The sequence below is a fragment of the Elephas maximus genome, chromosome 2 (assembly GCF_024166365.1).
Source record: "Elephas maximus indicus isolate mEleMax1 chromosome 2, mEleMax1 primary haplotype, whole genome shotgun sequence".
Lineage (NCBI taxonomy): Eukaryota > Metazoa > Chordata > Mammalia > Proboscidea > Elephantidae > Elephas > Elephas maximus.
This window is the reverse complement of record NC_064820.1, coordinates 220,588,891-220,607,356: the sequence shown is the minus strand read 5'-3', so window position 1 is coordinate 220,607,356 and position 18,466 is coordinate 220,588,891. Positions and strand designations below refer to the sequence as shown.

Here is an 18,466-nt window from a genome sequence, read left to right as displayed (position 1 = left end):
ATCATAGTTTCAGGGGTTCCTTCAGTCTCTGTCAGACCAGTAAGTCTGGTCTTTTGTGTGTGTGTGTGAATTGGAATTTTGTCCTACATTTTTCTCCCGCTCTGTTAGGAACTCTCTATTGTGATACCTATCAGAGTGGTTGGTGGTGGTAGCCAGGTACCATCTGGTTCTTCTGGACTCTGGCTGGTGGAAGCTGTGGGTCATGTGGTCCATTAGTGCTTTGAACTGATATTTTCCTTGCATCTTTGGTTTTCTTCATTCTCCTTTGTCCTGAACATGATGGGACCAGTAAATGTATTTTAGACGGCCACTTGCAAGCTTTTAAGACCCACACCAAAGCACTCGCCAAAGTAGGATGTAGAACATTTTCTATTTTCTGTATGAACTATGTTATGCCAGTTGATCTTGATGTCCCCTGAGAACTTGATTCCTAGGCCTCAGCCCAGTAACTTGGTCCCGCAAGGTGTTTGGATGTGTCTAGGAAATTTTTATGGCTTTGCTTTGGTCAAGTTGTGCTGAAGTTTTTAATTTTTAGGAGCTCCCAGTTGTCTAGTTTATCTTCCGTTGTTTGTGCACTGTCATAATTTGTGTCCTATTTATGTCGTATATTAGGGTCCCTGGTGTTGTCCCTATTTTTTCTTCCATGATCTTCATAGTTTTAGGTTTTATATTTAGGCCTTTGATACATTTTTGAATTAGTTTTTACGTATGGTTTGAGGTACGGGTACTGTTTTGTATTTTTATAGATGGACATCCAGATTTAGAGGATCATTTGTTAAAGATATTGTCTTTTCCCCATTTAATAGACTTTAGGACTTTTTCAAAGATTGGCTGGTTTATACCTGGGTACTCAGTTCTTTTCCATTGGTCTGTGTGTCTGTTGTTGTACTAGTGCCAGGCTGTTTTGACTACAGTGGCTATATAGTAGATTCTGAGATCAGCTAGTATGAGGCCTCCTGCTTTGTTCTTCTTTTTCAATAATACTTTATTTATCTGGGGCTCCTTTCCTTTCCATATAAAGTTGTTGATTAGTTTTTCCATCTCATTAAGGAATGTGCTTGGTATTTGGATAGAGATTCCATTAGGTCTGTAAATACCTACACCATTTATTCCCTTTTATTGTTTTGACGTTGTTCTCATTTATAGATTGACGTCTCTGCTTCCCTGTTTTAAGTCTTTTAACTTTGTTTTATTATTGAGCATTCTTTATCTAGGTTGGGATCTGGCTCATGCTGTCCTGTGTCCTAGACTCCAGTTGTTCTCTGATGTTTTGGATTCTCCAACTGAAGGACTCTCTTTAATATTTTTTGTAAATTTGGTTTGGTTTTTATGAGTTCCCTTAATTTCTGTTTATCTGGAAATGCCCTAATCTTGCCATTGTATTTGAGATAGAGTTTTACAGGATATGTTATTCTTGGTTGGCAGTTTTTTCTTTTTTCAAAGTTTTATATATGCCATTCCATTCCTTCGTGACTGCATAGTTTCTGCCAAGTAATCAGAGCTTAGTCTTATTGTTTCCCCTTTGTAAGTGACTTTTCATTTTTCTTGAGCTGCTCTCAGAATTCTTTCTTTGTATTTGGTTTTGGCAAGTGTGATTATGGTACGTCTTGGTGACTTTCTTTTGTAGTCTATCCCCTGTGGGGTTTGTTGAGTTTCTTGGATGATCAGCCTTTTTTCTTTCATGAAATTTGCGAACTTTTCTATCAGCAAATCTTCAACAACCTTCTTTGTGCTTTCCGTTTTATCCTCCTGTTCTGGAACTCTGATCGTGCACAGACTTTTACTGTTGATTGTGTCCCACATAATTCTTAGGTTTTCTTCATTTTTCTTTATTCTTTTCACTGATGTTTCCTCAAATAAAATGCTGTCCATAGATTTGTCTTTAATCGCGCTGATCCTGTCTTCCGTTGTTTTAAATTTGCTCCTAAAACCTTCTATTGAGTTGCCCATTTCTGAAAAATTGTTGTTTGTCTTTTGAATTTCTAGTTTCTGTTTTTGTGTGATTTTGAGTTGTTGATTTACTTTGACATTTTTGTTCCTGTGTTATTTTCCTGAATTCTTCTATTGCTTTGTCCATGTTTTCCTTAATTTTGGCTGTATTTTGTCTGTGCTTCCTATGATTTTGTCCATTTTTTCCTTTGTTTTTTCTATATGTTCTTTGATCTTTTTCCTAATCTCTTCAAGAGCCCTAATATTAGTCTTTTGAATTCCATATCAGGTAGTCCCACTGCCTCTTCTTCTACCAGAAGGCCATCTGATTCTTTATTTTTAGTCACTTGCTGGAGCCATCTTGTCCTGCTTTTTTATGTTTTGATATTGTCTGCTGTCTCTGAGACATTAAGGTATTATTTTCTTTGTTGTTGTTGTTGTTGTTAGGTGCCGTCGAGTCAGTTCTGACTCATAGCGACCCTATGCACAACAGAATGAAACACTGCCCAGTCCTGCGCCATCCTTACAATCGTTGTTAAGCTTGAGCTCATTGTTGCAGCCACTGTGTCAATGCACCTTGTTGAGGGTCTTCCTCTTTTCCGGTGGCCCTGTACTCTGCCAAGCATGATGTCCTTCTCCAGGGACTGATCCCTCCTGACAACATGTCCAAAGTATGTAAGATGCAGTCTTGCCATCCTTGCCTCCAAGGAGCATTCTGGCCGCACTTCTTCTAAGGCAGATTTGTTCGTTCTTTTGGCAGTCCATGGTATATTCAATATTCTTTGCCAACACCACAATTCAAAGGCATCAACTCTTCTTCGGTCTTCCTTATTCTTATACTGTATATTGACAGGGAACTGCCACTATTATTTTCTTTATTTATAGATTATATGTTATTTGTTTCATCCTGCTTTTTTGTTTTGTTTTGATATATCAGGCTGGGTGGGCCAGGCATGTTTTGCTGCTTGCTCATATGTGGGTATGATAGTTCTTTCCACCTTGTCCAGGTGGTCAGGGCAGCAGCAGGCAGGGTGAGCCTACTTTGCTTTATACTGGCTTGGTGAGGTGGCTGAGGGTAGACTGGACAAGCACTTCCTGCCTTCTGATGTTGGTCCAGTGGTGTGAGAACTTTCACAGCCCCTTGCCATATAGGCAGGGGTGTTGGGTGGGAATGGTACATGCTTGCATGCCACTATTCAGCAGCTGGTCAAGTGGTGGGGTGTGGGGAGTGTGGGCCTGTTGCAGCAGCAGGCCTAAGTATTGGGGATGCTGTAGCCACGGTGGCACATCAGGGGCTGGTGGGAAGGGGAGATTGCATATGGGGCTAGGTGGATGGGAGAAAGAAAAAAGAGAGATTGAAAAAAAAAGGTAGCAGGCTGGTGGAGGCAAGGTGGACCTGGGGGTCATCAGGAAAGTGGGGCTACGTGGGACATACAAAGAAAAGAAAGAAAAAAGAAACATTGCAGCATGGTGGGGGCAGGACCAACCCAGAGTAATGGTAGGCCAGTGGATCTCCAGCCATGGGAGGGAGATGGAGTATGGGTATGGTTGGAAGGAGAAGGAAAAGGAAGAAAGAGAAAAATAAATATAAAATTTTTTTTTAATGAAAAAAAAAAAAATGGCAGTGCAGGGGGCCCAGCGAGTGGGGTCAGGGCAGACCTGAGGGCCAGTTAGAAGGGAGGGAATGTGATGTACGAAGATAAGTGGCAGGAAGGTGGGGGCGGGGGAAGAGAAAGAAACAAAAGCAAAAAGCAAAAAAATGATAGTGGGAGTCAGTGGGTGGGGGGCAAGGTAGACTGGGGTGGGCCATAGGCCAGTGGCTATCTATCCCAGGTGGTGAGGGATGGCCTGGAGGGATGGGCTGGAGGTGGCATAAAGGGCTAGGTGGGAGAAAGAAAGAAAATGAAGAAAGGGACAAAAAGAAAAGAAAAAAAATGGCATGGCAAAAGCTGGCAGGTGGGTGCACGGCAGACCTGGGGCAGCTGTGGGCTAGCCATGGGCTAGCCGTGGGCTAGTCATGGGCTAGCGGTGGGCTAGTGGCTCCCTAGCTGAGTGGCACAGTGTAGCCTGTCAGGAAGGGGCAGAGGTGGCACATGGAGGCTAGGTGGGAGGGAGAATGAAAAGGAAGAAAGAAAAAAAGAAAAGAAAAAAATGGCAGGGCAGGAGCCAGCTGGTGGGGGCATGGTGGACCCAAGGCAGCTGTGGATCAGTGGCTCTTCAGCCAAGTGGTGTGGTGTGACACATCAGGAAGGGGCAGAGGTGGTGCACTGGGCTAGGTGGGAGGGAGAAAGAAAAGGAGGAAAGGAAAGAGGAAAAAAATGGCACAGAGAAAGCTGGCTGTTGAGGGTGGGGCAGACCCAGGGAGACAGCAAGCCAGTCTCTCTCCAGCCAAGTAGTGTGGCATGGCCCATTTTGAAGCAGCGGAGGCAGCATACAGGCAGAAGGGTGAGGGGTGAGAAAGCTTGTTTCTCTGGTTACCAGGTGCTCTGTTTCCTGTTGGGAGCTCTGTGAAGTTGCCTTTCTGTACTCCCTGTCCAGGGTCGTTGCTTCTGTGCTCCAAGATGGTGGCGCTGTGCTGCGTTCACAGGCAGGGTACTTCTACCCCGTATATCTCCTCATTCTCTGTTCTCTGTCAGTTTCTTCTTCCATACGGTGCTTGATCTAGTTCTTTACCCCTTCATTTGTTGCTTGGGGTTCCAGGATTGACATTTGTATCTGTTTTACTTGGCTTTTGGGTCTTTGCTGCAGAGGGACAACGTGATGCGTCTGTCTATAGTGCCATGTTGGCTCCACCTCCTGGGGTGGAAAAGTTAATGAGATGAATTATGTTTTGTGGTTGTAAGACAAAAACAAAGAAAGCTTATTGAACATGGATCCCAACTGTAAATATTTACACACATTTTTGGAAGCTGCGGCAAAAAGCAATTTAATAGCTCATCACATCTCTGGGTTTGGTGGGGGATCTATTTTAGTGCCATAGAAAACCTCTTGCCTAGAGTTCTCATCCTCAGACATGGAAATTAAATTATTAAGGACTGAAAGAAAATGAAAGAGTTGGTCTAAAAGGTCCATAATCCCAAATGCCCCTTTCTATAATTCTATACATCTCTTGGGCCTTTAACCTTTTAAAGATTACCTGCCTGGCTGGAGAAGAAAGAGTTTGCCTTAATGGATTAGTAAATGAGTGAATCTGAACAAAGCTCATCCTAGAATTTATAATTTTTCCTTGAATTATAATCCATTTAGCCTTTTTTCTTAAGGAGTCAAATCCCTCTAATTTTTCCTCCCCTAGTAACTTTGTTCCTTGAGACAAATACTCTACAACATACACACTCCACTCAGCTGATGGAATTTTCCAAGGGAATAGGAAATGAAGTCTCAAGTAAAGACATTCTGCGTTTTGATATTTCGGATGGGTCTTTTAGAGATAAATGTCTGAAGCCAGGAAAAATAGCATCAAGAGGAAATACTACATGTGTAGACAGCATTGGAAATATAAGGATGTGCACCATGGGAACTCAGACCATTATTGTCCATTTCCTTCATGTTAGTACAGCTGTCTGGTGCAGCCAAGCAGGGCTGTGTATTTCTAGGCTGGTGGTAGGATCTTAGTCCTTCCCAACCCTGGACCCTTACTATAACTCCCATCCACAGTTGTGAGCTAAACCTATTGTCGTTGAGTCGATTCTGACTCAAAGAGACCCTATAAGACAGAACAGAACTGCTCCATTGGGTTTCCAAGGCACTAATCTTTACAGAAGCAGACTGCCATATCATAATCCCATGGAACTACTAGTGGATTCGAACCACCGACCTTTCTGTTAACGCCCAAACACTTAGCCACTGTGCCACCAGGGCTCCTGCTTCCTCCTTATTGTTAACACTTAGTTTCCTTTAGGCTCCAGACACATTTGCAAATGATGCTAAGAACAAGCCTATATTTTCAAAGTTTTAGATGTTGAGCTAACACTTTCCAGTACCCAGGGCCCTTCATCTGCCCTTCCTGTCCACACCCCTACCGTGGCCTTTGGGTCTGGAATAACCTACACCATCCCACTTCCAGCCCTGTTCCATGCAGAGAGTGTCCTCCTGCCTCAGATATTTTGACATTCTCATTCTTGAAGGCCAAGTCCATGCCAGGCCTATAGTTCTGTGATTCTGCAAATTCACTGCAAAACTCCAGCTGACCAAGTGTGGAGGAGAAAAACATGGGTTAGTTGGAGTAGAACTCACAACCTCTAGGAACTCAAATCGTTGGGACAAAAATCTAAAATACAGTGGCTGTTTGCAGATTCTCAAGAATCTGAAAAATTATGTAGTAGATGGAACTTTGGAGGCAATTTCCGGAAATACACCTTAGAAGATACAATCCAAATAGCAAAACTTTTTAGTCCCAGTGACACTGGGTTAAAACCATCTGAGAAGACAACACTGAAATATTTTTCTGTTTTCAGGCTAAGCTGAATTTTCTGTTGGAAATTTCCCAATTAGATACAACCTCACCACGTCTTTTAGCTTTTAAATCTCGCTTAATTTTTTTTTCTCTTTCAACTTTTTGCAGAAAAGGTAGGCTTTATCTGAATAAATGGGACTGCTACAGAGGATAAGTATCTTCTGAGTCTTTTCTGCATCTGTACACAGAATGTCATGTTTCCCTTTCCGGGAGTCCCTACAGGGCTGTTCGGATCTTCTCCAGTGCTCCTCCAAGGACAAAAGCTCCTCTCCCTGCTCTGCCTTTCTTGCTTGCATCTGAGCTTGGAACACTGTGACTCTTCAAAGCTCCATAGCAGAAGATTGGCTGCAGGGGCTTGGCATGCAGCACAGGAATTCAAACAGATCTTGAAGAGGAACATCATGGTTGCTCTGGAATAAACCTTGCTGAGCTGTGAATCCCTCTCGTGCCTCCTCCCACCACCTAAGTACACACCTGTTAGCCTTCATACAGTGAAAACCAACAAAGTTCGCCCTTCCTGTGAAGTCTCCAATCAGTTGACACAGATGGAGAGTTTCATAAGGAGTTGGCTTTAGACATAGACCCAAGTAGCACCTTTGCTTCCCACGTGCCTACCCTGTGCTTCAGCCAAACGCGGGGACTGCATTTACCTTTTCACCCTTGGTCTCTCTCCTCCCTTCTTCTCCAGTCTCCTCCATGTTTCCTTTCCCTGATTCTCTCTGTGCATTGGGGAAAACCACACAACATGCTTTCCAACCGCAGTAATAATGGAAGACTTTACCTTCTTCTTCTCCTCCTCCAGGAACTCCCCAGATGAATGCAGCGTGGCAAAAGGCGGGAAGATGGTGGGCAGCCCAGACACGGTGGGGATGAACTACGGCAGCTACATGGAGGAGAAGCACATTCCACCCCCAAACATGACCACGAACGAGCGCAGAGTTATCGTCCCGGCAGGTCAGATGCATGCGAGCTTTACTCTTTACTGATTGTAAATGGAAGCCAGCAGAAGTGTGTCCTCCCAGGCAACACACTCACTGTTATTTTTGTTGTTAGGTGCTGTCGAGTCGCTTCCAACTCATAGCTACCTTATGTGCAACGGAACAAAATCCTGCCCGGTCCTGCGCCATCCTCACAATCATTGCTAAGTTTGAGCCCATTGTTGCAGCCACCGTGTCAGTCCATCTCATTGAGGGTCTTCCTCTTTTTTGCTGTCCCTCCACTTTACCCAGCATGATGTCTTTCTCCAGGGATTAGTCCCTCCTGATATGTCCAAAGTACATGAGATTAAGTCTCACCATTCTCACTTCTAAGGAACATTCTGTCTGTACTTCCAAGACACATTCATTCTTCTGGCAGTCCACGGTATAGTCAATATTCTTTGCCAACACCACAGTTCAAAGGCACCAATTCTTCTTTGGTCTTCCTTATGCATTGTACAGCTTTTGCATGCATATGAGGCAATTGAAAACACCATAGTTTGGGTCAGACCCACCTAAGTCCTCAAAGTGACACCTTTGCTTTTTAACACTTTAAAGAGGTCTTTTGCAGCAGATTTGCCCAATGCAAATCTTGACCGCTGTTTCCATGGGCATTGATTGTGGATCCAAGTAAAATGAAATCTTGACAGCTTCAATCTTTTCTCCATTTATTATGATGTTGCCTATTAGTCCAGTTGTGAGGATTTTTGCTTTCTTTATGTTGAGATATAATCCGTACTGAAGACTGTAGTCTTTTATCTCCATCAGTAAGTGCTTCGAGTCCCCTTCACTTTCAGCAAGCAGGGTTGCTTCATCTGCATATTGCAGGTTGTTAATGAGTCTTCCTCCAATCATGGTGCTTCTTGGATTATTTGCTCAGCATACAGATTGAATAAGTATGGCGAAAGCTCTACTGAAACCTGTCGACCATTGGCAACCCTGCTGATACTTGAAACAGTGATGGCATAGCTTCCAGCATCACGTCACCACACAAGCCACCACCGTACAACAAACTAACAGACGAGTGGCGGAGTTGCTCACTGTCTGCAGTAAAACGGGAAAAATAAGGGCAAATTCACACTCACACACGTACACACATGTGTACCTATATGCGTATATGGAGAGACCCAGGCAAATATGTGTATGCTCATACACACATACCCATACTAAGAAGCGTGTATATACACAGAGGTCTGGACAAATACACATGCACACTTGCACACGTGCACATACTCATATACAGGCATGCCTTGTTTTATTGTGTTTCACTTTATTGCGCTTCGTGGATATTACATTTTTTATAAATTGAAATTTTGTGGCAATCCCGCATCGAGCAAGTCTGTTGGCACAATTTTTCCTACAGCACGTGCTCACTTCATGTCTCTGTCACGTTGTGGTAATTCTCACAATTTTTCAAACTTTTTCAGTATCATTATGTCTGTTATGGCGATATGTGATCAGCGGTCTAGGATGTTACTATTGTAATTGTTTTGGGAGGCCACAGTCTGTGCTATTGCACACTTAATAGACTAGAGTGTAGTGTAAACATAACTTTTATATGTACTGGGAAACCAGAAAATTCGTGTGACTCACTTTATAGCAATATTTGCTTTATTGCAGTGGCCTGGAACCAAACCCGCAATATCTCTGATGTATGCCTGTATGTGTGTGTATCGAGAGGTGTCTGGGCAAACAAATACACACACTCATGCATACACACACTTAGGTACATAAGTTTATATGTGCATGTGTATATATATCTGTGTGTGTGTATATGTCTACAGACAGAGGTCCAGGAAAATAACACATGTGCACATTTGCACACACACACACACGTCTCTTGGTGGCACAAACGGTTTACACTCAAGTGCTAACTAAAGGTTGGTTGATGGTTCGAACCCACCTAGTGGTACCATGGGAGAGAGTACCTGGTAATCTGCTTCGGTAAAGATCACAGCCAAGAAAACCCTATGGAGCAGTTCTACTCCGTAGCATATGGGGTTGCCCGTGTGTCAGAATAGACTCAGCAGCAACTAATAAAATAGCAGCATATGTAATCATAAACACAGAGGTCCAGGCAAATACACATGCACATTTGCACACACACGTGCTCGCACATACACACGCATATATGTATGTGTGTGCATGTATGTCTGTACACACACACGTACAGAGGTCGGGGCAATACACATGGATCACACACACATCTGCATATTTATGTATAATGTATAAAAATGTATAGTACATATTAATGCACGATGATCTATATTATATTAATACATTAAATAATGATGTATTAATATAATAATAAAATGTATAATATATAAGTGTATATATGGAGAGGTCCATGAAAGGTGACTTTTCTAGGGAGGAATTGCCCCGTTTTCTGAGATTATTTGGAGCTAAATATCCTTTCTTGTAGAAAGTGCTGTTTATAAAAATAGTCTTCTTTTTAAAATTTTCAAATCTGACAAAATAAAAAGTTGGGAGCCATACATTGTTCTTTCACATGCTCGTAAAAACCCAGACTTCTAGATGAGGCTGGTCTGTAACAGATTCTGAGAGCCAGAGTAATTCTTTACCACAGAAGTCATCCTAAATTCAACTCGGAGCAGTAGCTCTTCCATATTGGACGAAAATGCCAGGAACTTACTTATTTAGCAAGACTTTTTTTTTTTTTTTAAGTGGTAATAAGAATGACTTTAAGCTTCTCAGAGGAAGTGTGCTCCAAAAACTAAAAATATCCTAACAACAACAACAATGGTTACTACTTAGGAGCCCTTACTCTATGTGAGGTATTTTTGTAACCAATTTATAGACAACATCTCACGCAATCTTGGGAAATAGGTACTATGAATTTCCAGATGAGGACAATGTAGATCAGAGTGGGCAACTCCTTTTCCAGGGTCACACAGCTAATAAGAGGCCAAATTAGAACTCAGGTCTGCCCGACTCCTTCGCTCTCTTCCTGTCGGCATTGAATCAAATCTCAGCTCCTCCCAGTGGCTCTTGGTCTCCCTTCTGTCACTCATTCTAGCAGTTCTGCTTCAGGGACTCCAACTTGCTGTTACCTTAGCCCAGAAATTTCGAATTCCAGAAAGTTCCATGCCTCTGTTCTTCATTCAGGGCTCTGTGTAAACACCACCTCCTCAGAGAGGTCATTCTTGACCACCCCATCTAGAGTTGCTCCACCCTGCCCGTGACTCTCAGCCCCCACCCTGCCTTATTTTTCTTGATTGCATTCATTCCCATGGATCGGTATATGGTGTATTTATGTAAAAGTTTGCTTATCAGCTTCCTCCCTGTATAGAACTTAAGCTTCCCAGAGGGCAAGGCTTTTGCCATCTTCTTCACTGCCCCATCCCCAGTGCCAAGTAAGGTGCCTGGCACATAGTAGGTACTCAATGAATATTAAGTGAGGGGAAGAATGATGAAAGGATGCCTAACCACTTGGCTGCGTTACACGAGTTACTCTTCTGTGCAAATCTAAAATACATGTATGAGTAATATTCATACAGACTCCATTCTCCCTTGCTCCAGGGGTCACCTGGATTCGTCCCTGTGAAGTGTTATGGCAGACAGGTCCAAGTCACCTCCATGGTATGACTTCATCCCTAACCCCACATAAGATCACCTCCAGTGGACTTATATCACCTTCCTAACAGGAGAGTTCCGCGTGCAGAATGCTTGGCAGAACACCTGGCTTGGGTTTATGGACTGGGTTTCTCCTCACGTTTGTTTCTTGGTGGCTGTCTGCAAACTGCATAAAGCCAATTTGGTGCAGTTAGTTGTGCAAGGGATCATATTTTGGGGTTGTCGCTGATCTCAAAGCATGTTGCAAGGTTTTATAGGCGGCAGCGGTGATAAAATCTGATGTGTACTGAATATGATGCCAAGTTTAAAGCTGTTATAATGTTCCTTGAATTGTAGTTGGCATTTAAACAGTTGGCCAATCCATATATTTGGTTTAACCATGGTTGTTGTTGTGGTTGGCTGCTGTTGAGTCAGCCCTCGACTCATGACGACCCCATGTGCAGTGGAACAGAATGCTGCCCAATCCTGCACCGTGTCCACGATCAGTTGCAGGTTGGACCATTATAACCCATAGGGTTTTCATTGGCTTGCTTTTTGGAAGTAGATCACCAAGCCTTTCTCCCTAATCCATCTTAGTCTGGAAGCTCCATTGAAACATGTCCAGCATCACAGCAACACGCAAGCCTCTACTGACAGACAGGTGGTAGCTGTATATGAGATGCATTGACCAGGAATCAAACCCTGTCTCCTGCGTGGAAGGCAAGAATCCTACCACTGAACCACCACTGCCCTCACTTTGACAATGGAGACTGAGCTGTTTACTTAAGACCTCTTCACTAGTTGCTGTGCTTGGAACAGGCAGGTCCCATTGCGTAAAACAATGGAATGTGAATGTCCAAGGTGCCCATCCTGGATGTGTAGTACCTAAAGAAGTCTAGAGAACAGGGATGTGCCTGGGACAGCTAGGGAGGGGAGGGGCACTGTTGCCTTATACACTGACCCGGCAGGAACAGGATGAAGTAGAAATCCAAAGGAAGTCCACTCAAGTCCATCTCACACTTTGTCTTCCTCCTTAATTTCTTCCATTGAGATAAAACAAATTTTTTCATTCTCCAAGAAAGGAAACCCTGGTTGCCTAGTGGTTAAGTGCTACAGCTGCTAACCAAAGGGTCGGCAGTTCAAATCTGCCAAGTGCTCCTTGGAAACTCTGTGGGGCAGTTCTGCTCTGTCGTATAGGGTCTCTATGAGTCAGAATTGACTCGACGGCACTGAGTTTGGTTTTTTGGAAGATGAGAGATTCAATGTGTGGAGAGGCCTGTTCTGAAGACTCTTGCCTTGGTTCTCTGTAGACTTACAGAGCTAGAAAGTGATGCCTGATACTACCTCCGTCTTTTAACAGATAAGGCCATATTTCTGTGACGTCATCAGTATGCTTTGATATCATCAATATCCTTTTGAAGAGGGCCAGAACTGAGACTTTCAAAGTTAAATAAAATATTTTAAAAACCATGTTTACATGGGGAAGAAGTAAAGAGCCAATTTAATCAAGTCAGAGCATCTGGCATTTCTTATCTATAGTAGGTGCCCATGTCAGAATCAACTCAACTGGGTTTTGGTTTTCACGAGATGTTGGCTTGTTGGATGGATGGATGGATGGATGGGTGGATGGATGGATCAATGGATCTGCAGATTGGCTGGTGGTATGTTTTTTGGCTAAAGGCTGGTTTCTTTTCCTGAGGAAAGTCCTCTTTCAGCTGTTCCCTCCTTCAGTTGCTTCACACCAATACAGACAGTTATTCAGTTAATGGTATTTGTAAGACAGCTAGTTGTGGCTGATTTTGCAAGTTGTGAGTCTTTCAGTTATTGGTCAAGCTTCATGCACATGTGCTCATACACAGACACACAGATGGAATACACATACACACACACACTCACACACTCCATTGCACAATCCAGAAGATTCCTCAATGTGGCCGTGAGGTTGCAGGACCCAAGGGCAGCTCTGTTAGTTGGTGCTTTTGTGCCTTCAGTACTCGGATCCAGGCTCGTCACTCAGGCACACGTGGGCATGAGTGACCTGGTGCCTCACGCACACAAGATATAATTCTGCAGACTTGGATCCTGATAGCTAGACACATTCATTTAGACTCATACATGCAAATCATAAAGATAGCTGAATGAAAACAATAATTAAGCCATTAATTATTTCTAACCATTTTTATTATCAATCTACATACCAGTTTTTATATTCTAGACTTGACAATGACCCTAATACACACCGACAGAAATGTTGGTAAATAGACTGAAAGGAGAATAGACTAAGGGCTTAGCAGGTATTGTCTCTGTTCAGATTGGTTTCTTGTACTTGGATCTCAGTTTTGAGGAGTGATTCCCCTCACCGTGATTTTGAGACTCACTATCATTTTTTTTTTTTTTCGTTAGTAATGAGGGTGCTGGGTTTGGGGTTATCATTAGTATACTAAAGAGCTACAAAGAAACTCATAAAACATCACCAATGCATGAACATACATCTTCGTTTAATGTATTGATACTGCCCCTTACTTCAGAATGGGTTTAAGTTCACATAAATTTACAAAAAGGAGCAAGGCAGAATCAACTTTAAAAATAAGTGGATGAGGTACATATGCTTAAGTAAGAATTTAACAAAGACTGGGAAACCAGTCCCTGGGTAGTGCCAACGGTTAACGTGCTTGGCTGCTAACTGAAAGGTTGGCGGTTCAAGTCCACCCAGGTGCACCTCAGAAGAAAGGCCTGGTGATCTATTTCTGAGAAATCAGCCATTGTAAACCCTATGGTACAGTTCTAATATGACATACACGGGGTCACCATTAGACAGAGTCTACTTGACGGCAACTGGTGATACCAGAAGGGTGGTGTGTGTGTATGTGTGTTTGAGTGTCTGTGTATAAATGTAAAAAAAAAAAAAAAATTTTTTTTTTGTATAAATGTACGTGTGAATATGTATTTAAATTGTATATTTTAAATCCTGCACAATTGCAAAATATGGGCATTATTTAAGTCGAAGTGTTCACCAGGCAGTACAAAGGAGATGCCTTAGTCAGTTACAGGATAAAACCAAGCTAATGTGGAAAAGAGAGCTCAGCTATTAAATGTGAGTCTAGAGAGAAATGTCTTTCTTGGGTTGTCATAGGAAGATAAGGAAAGTCACGAGAAAAGTGCTCAACCAGTAGGGCCACTAGATGTCCTGGGTAGTCCTCATTACACTTCTTGCCCTAGTAGATCATTGATCGTGCCGCTCCCTCTCAAAAGTGCCCAGGTCAAACAGTAAATCACAATTGTAGTTGTCATCTATCTATATGTGTTGTGTATACCTATATATAAAATTCCTGGGTGGTGCAAATGGTTTGTGCTTAACTGATAGCTTAAAGGTTGACAGTTCTAATCCACCCAGTAGTACCATGGAAGAAAGGCCTGGTGATCTGCTTCTATCAAGTTTACAGCCAAGAAAGCCCCACGGAACAGTTCTACTCTGTAACACACGGGTCGATGAGTCGGAATCAACTTGACGGCAACTGGTTTGGTTTTTTGGTATATCTCTTAGGATTGGGCTGTTTCTCATAATGTCATAGATCAAAGCATAAGTCATTAAAATAAATTTTAATAGGTCAGTCAAATGCCTCTTTATTGTTCCAGTTTAATTTAGGGCTTGACTGGAGAGAGTTTCTCAAAGTATGGTCAGAGTCACTTGTATTAGGATTACATGGAAAATTAATAATTTAAAAATGCACAGTTGCAAATTTTTTGGATCTGAGTGTGGGACTGGGGATCTCCATTTCTAACCAGCTCCTCAGGTGATTTTCATGCACAAAAATTAAGATTTGAGAATCTCTAATTAGGTAGAAGATATTAAATAAATTTTACTTTAATTCATTTTAATTTTAATAATTTAATATTTTAACTTTTAATAAAATCAAAAAAGGAAAAAGAAAAAATCAAGAAAATTTTAAATATTAAAGCATTAAATATTTAAAAATAAGTTTTAATAAATGTATGACATGTCACTTTTAGAAGAGAGAAGAGGGCGAAAGGGAAGGATGGGAAATAACTCATAGTATCTCATTGACATTCCAAAAAAAATGAAGAGTCACCTATTCAGTAGGAAGGAACTTTGTCATCTTAAATCTGCTTTCTTAAGATGTATTTATAGAGCCTGTCATTGGTTGACACAATAAATTATGTAAAGGCACCCAAGGGAGAATCCAGACCCATATAAGTCAGAATAGAATGCAATGTAAGAGTGGAGGAAGCCCCTCATCTCCATTTGTTTGGGGTCAGCTCTGAGCTCCATGCTGACAAATTGGATCAAGCACAATATTAGGCCCATATTCAGTTTTCTGTGCTCATACCAATGGCCAGTGACAACTTGGGACAGCAACTTCCAGTTGTTTCTAATTCTGTCTCACCAAGGCTGTGAACTTCGACCATTATTTAGAAACAATGGCTTCCCGTGGGACGATGGAGCAAATACATTCTAAAGAACTTAAGTGTCATGACATGTCACAAAACATCCGCCATCAGGAGTGGGCTCCCTCCATGTGCTTGTGTACCTTTGCACTGGATGTCCACTTCTGTGGTTACTGCTACTCTTCAGGTATTGACAGTGTACGCAGTGGTGTGCTAACCAAGAAGGCTAACAAAGAGGAAGGCACAGCCTTCATCCACTCTTCTTACAAGTTGCAAAATGCTGACCAAAATGCAATAGGACCTCTGGTTTTAGCAGCTTTTAGCATTTTGAAAGATTTTTCTTTTTCTCTCTTCTTCCCGCCTAAACTACGTGCTGAAGCATTGAGCTTTTCAAACATTTCTGCTTTTATTTTGTAAAGATCCACCTTGAACACAAGCATTGGTGACAATCAGTAGTTTCTGAGATAGCGTGGGCACATTCTTCCCTTTACTCATATATTTTTTTCTTTATTCATTTATTCAGTCATTCATTCATTCACTGAGCACTTACTATGTTCCAGTCACCATCAATAAAACTTGTTATGTGGCTTACAGTCTCTTCTTCTTGGCCTCCAAACACACACGGCTGAAGCTATTATATCTTACTTGGGCACTCTGTGCTGGATAACTTCTACTCAATCCATGAAGCAGTCACTGAGTAACTGTTGCTCTTTTACTAAACTCAGAGGAGGTGACCAAAGGCTGTCAGAAGTAGATGAAATCCATCCACATGCCATAAGTAATTTGCTGCAGGAGAGTGTGTACTTAAGAGCTCAAAGGACTGATTCAGACAGATGTTTCAGAACATCTGAAGAACAAATATCAATATAAACATGACTGGTAGAGAAAAGGAAACCCTGGTGGCATAGTGGTTCATTGCTACTGCTGCTAACCAAAAAGTTGGCAGTTCAAATGTACCAGGCACTCCTTGGAAACTCTATGGGGCAGTTCTACCCTGTCCCGTAGGGTCACTATGAGTCAGAATTGACTCAACAGCACCGGGGTTGAGAAAAGCTTCATCATACGGATTCCTAACTACTTCTGCAGCCTCCGCCATTTTCCTCTTTCACACTGTGCCCTCCAGTCACGTTATACTACTTTTTGCTGCATTTTCGCAACCCAGTGTCTTCATCCATGTCGTTCCCACTGCTAGAATGCTGTTCCCCCTTTCTCCACTAAAAAATCCTTCTCATCCTTCAAGGCTTCTACGAAGTCCACCCTGTCTAGAAAGCCATCCTGATCCTCTAGCAGATTAATTCTTGTACCATCTTACTAGTTCTTTATTACCACACTTACTCTGCTTTGTTTCATGTTATATTCTCTGATTCATCTATATTGTTGTTAGTTGTCGTCAAATCCTCTCTGACTCATGGGGTGCTTTGTGTACAACAGAACAAAACTTTGCCTGGTCCTGACCATCTTCGTGATCATTGGTATGTGTGAGTCCATTGTTGTGGCCATTGTTGTCAATCCACCTCACTGGTGGTTTCCCTCGTTTTTGCTGACCCCCTACCAGACATGATGCCATTTTCTAGTGATTGGTCTTTCCTGATGACATGCCCAAAGTAAGCAAATCAAATCTCACCATCTTTGCTTCTAAGGAACATTTTGGTTGTATTTCTTCTAAGACTGATTTGTTTGTTCTTCTGAGAGTCCACAGTATGTTCAATATTCTCCCTCAGTACCCCTGTTTGAATGCATAATTTCATCATCTGTCTTCTTTTTCCACTACCCAACTTTGACACACATATGAATCAACTTAAAAGAACATGGCTTGGGCCAGACAGGTCTTAGTCATTATATACTAACTTTAAATATAGATATACCGTTTAATTCCACAGAGGAATTAACTGAAGAGCCTTGTGAACTAAACTACTGATAAACATGTGACCCAAACTACAGATAAAATAGAGATTAGAAATTGGTAATAAGGTAAATAAAAATATAAATGGAAAACCAAAATCATGTGGAGGAAGAATGTAGCCATTTTGACCGTAAGCTTAGCCTAGATGTTCTAACTAAGCTTCCAAAATGGTTTTGAGCTTCCTGGAAGTCATAATGGAGCCCTGGGACATAGTAGTTAAGCATTTGGCTGCTAATCAAAAAGTCAACACTTTGAATCCATCAGCTGCTTAGGGGACAGTTCTACACTGTCCTATAGGGCCACTATGGGTTGGAATTGACTTGATGGCAACAGGGTTTTTTTTTTTTTTTTTTTTGGCTGTCATAATAAAAAGAGTAATTTGGGGAAATAATTCCTATTTTCAAAAAGAAATTCCCCAGGGAAGGAAATGTGTTTCTCAGCACAGAATCCTAACAGCAGGTTCCCTGGGATTTTTTGCCTGGGGTCCAGTGAGGCTGTAGACCTGGCCATCTTCCTGTGGCAGTTGAAGGACCACATTTCACCAGCAGTTTCTTGTGACAGTCCCTACGAACACTGGATTATGTTAGAGAACAACCCTGTGCAGGCAGAGCTACAGGGACATACGCCTGGTGTGAATCTTTGATGATCTAGTTGAATCTAGACAGGATTTAGAGTTCTGAGTGGTAGGTAGCTTGCACTAGCTTTTACATGTTAGTTGCCATCAAGTCTGTTCTGACTCATGGTCACCCCATGTGTTGCACAGTAGAACTGCACTCCATAAAGTTTTCAAAGCTATGCCTTTTAGAAGCATATCACCAGGCCTTACCTCTGAGGCATGTCTAGGTAGGTTTGAACTGCCAACCTTTCAGTTAGTAGTCCAGCAGTTAACCATTTGCACCAGGCAGGGACTCCAGGTTTCCCATGATCCTTCCTAAATATGACGTTTCTAAACTGAACTTACCTAAATTGGACTCAAACATACAATCATGAAGATGGTGCAGGACGGGGCAAGGTTTTTTCTGTCATACATAGGGTCACCATGAGTCGGAGCCAACTCAATGACAACTAACAACATCAAAGCTGGACTTTGAAAGCAGACGAATAGCAAGTGTAGAAGGATATACTGTCTGACCATGCCTGGGTGGCTGACATCTTCTTAGAGTTAGTTATTTATCAGCCTGTTATTTATAAGCCATTAGATTGTAAACTTCACAATGTAGTGAT

The 18,466-nt window shown here is 42.1% G+C and overlaps 1 protein-coding gene across 1 annotated transcript in view; it reads left to right on the top strand.

Moving 5' to 3' along the window:
* ERG (ETS transcription factor ERG) overlaps positions 1–18,466 on the top strand; it is a 155,851-nt gene that overhangs the window by 90,865 nt on the left and 46,520 nt on the right. Inside the window, exon 3 of the mRNA XM_049874842.1 lies at positions 7,185–7,336. Within this exon, the coding sequence (XP_049730799.1) occupies positions 7,185–7,336 (152 nt within the window). The remainder of the gene's footprint in view (positions 1–7,184; positions 7,337–18,466) is intronic.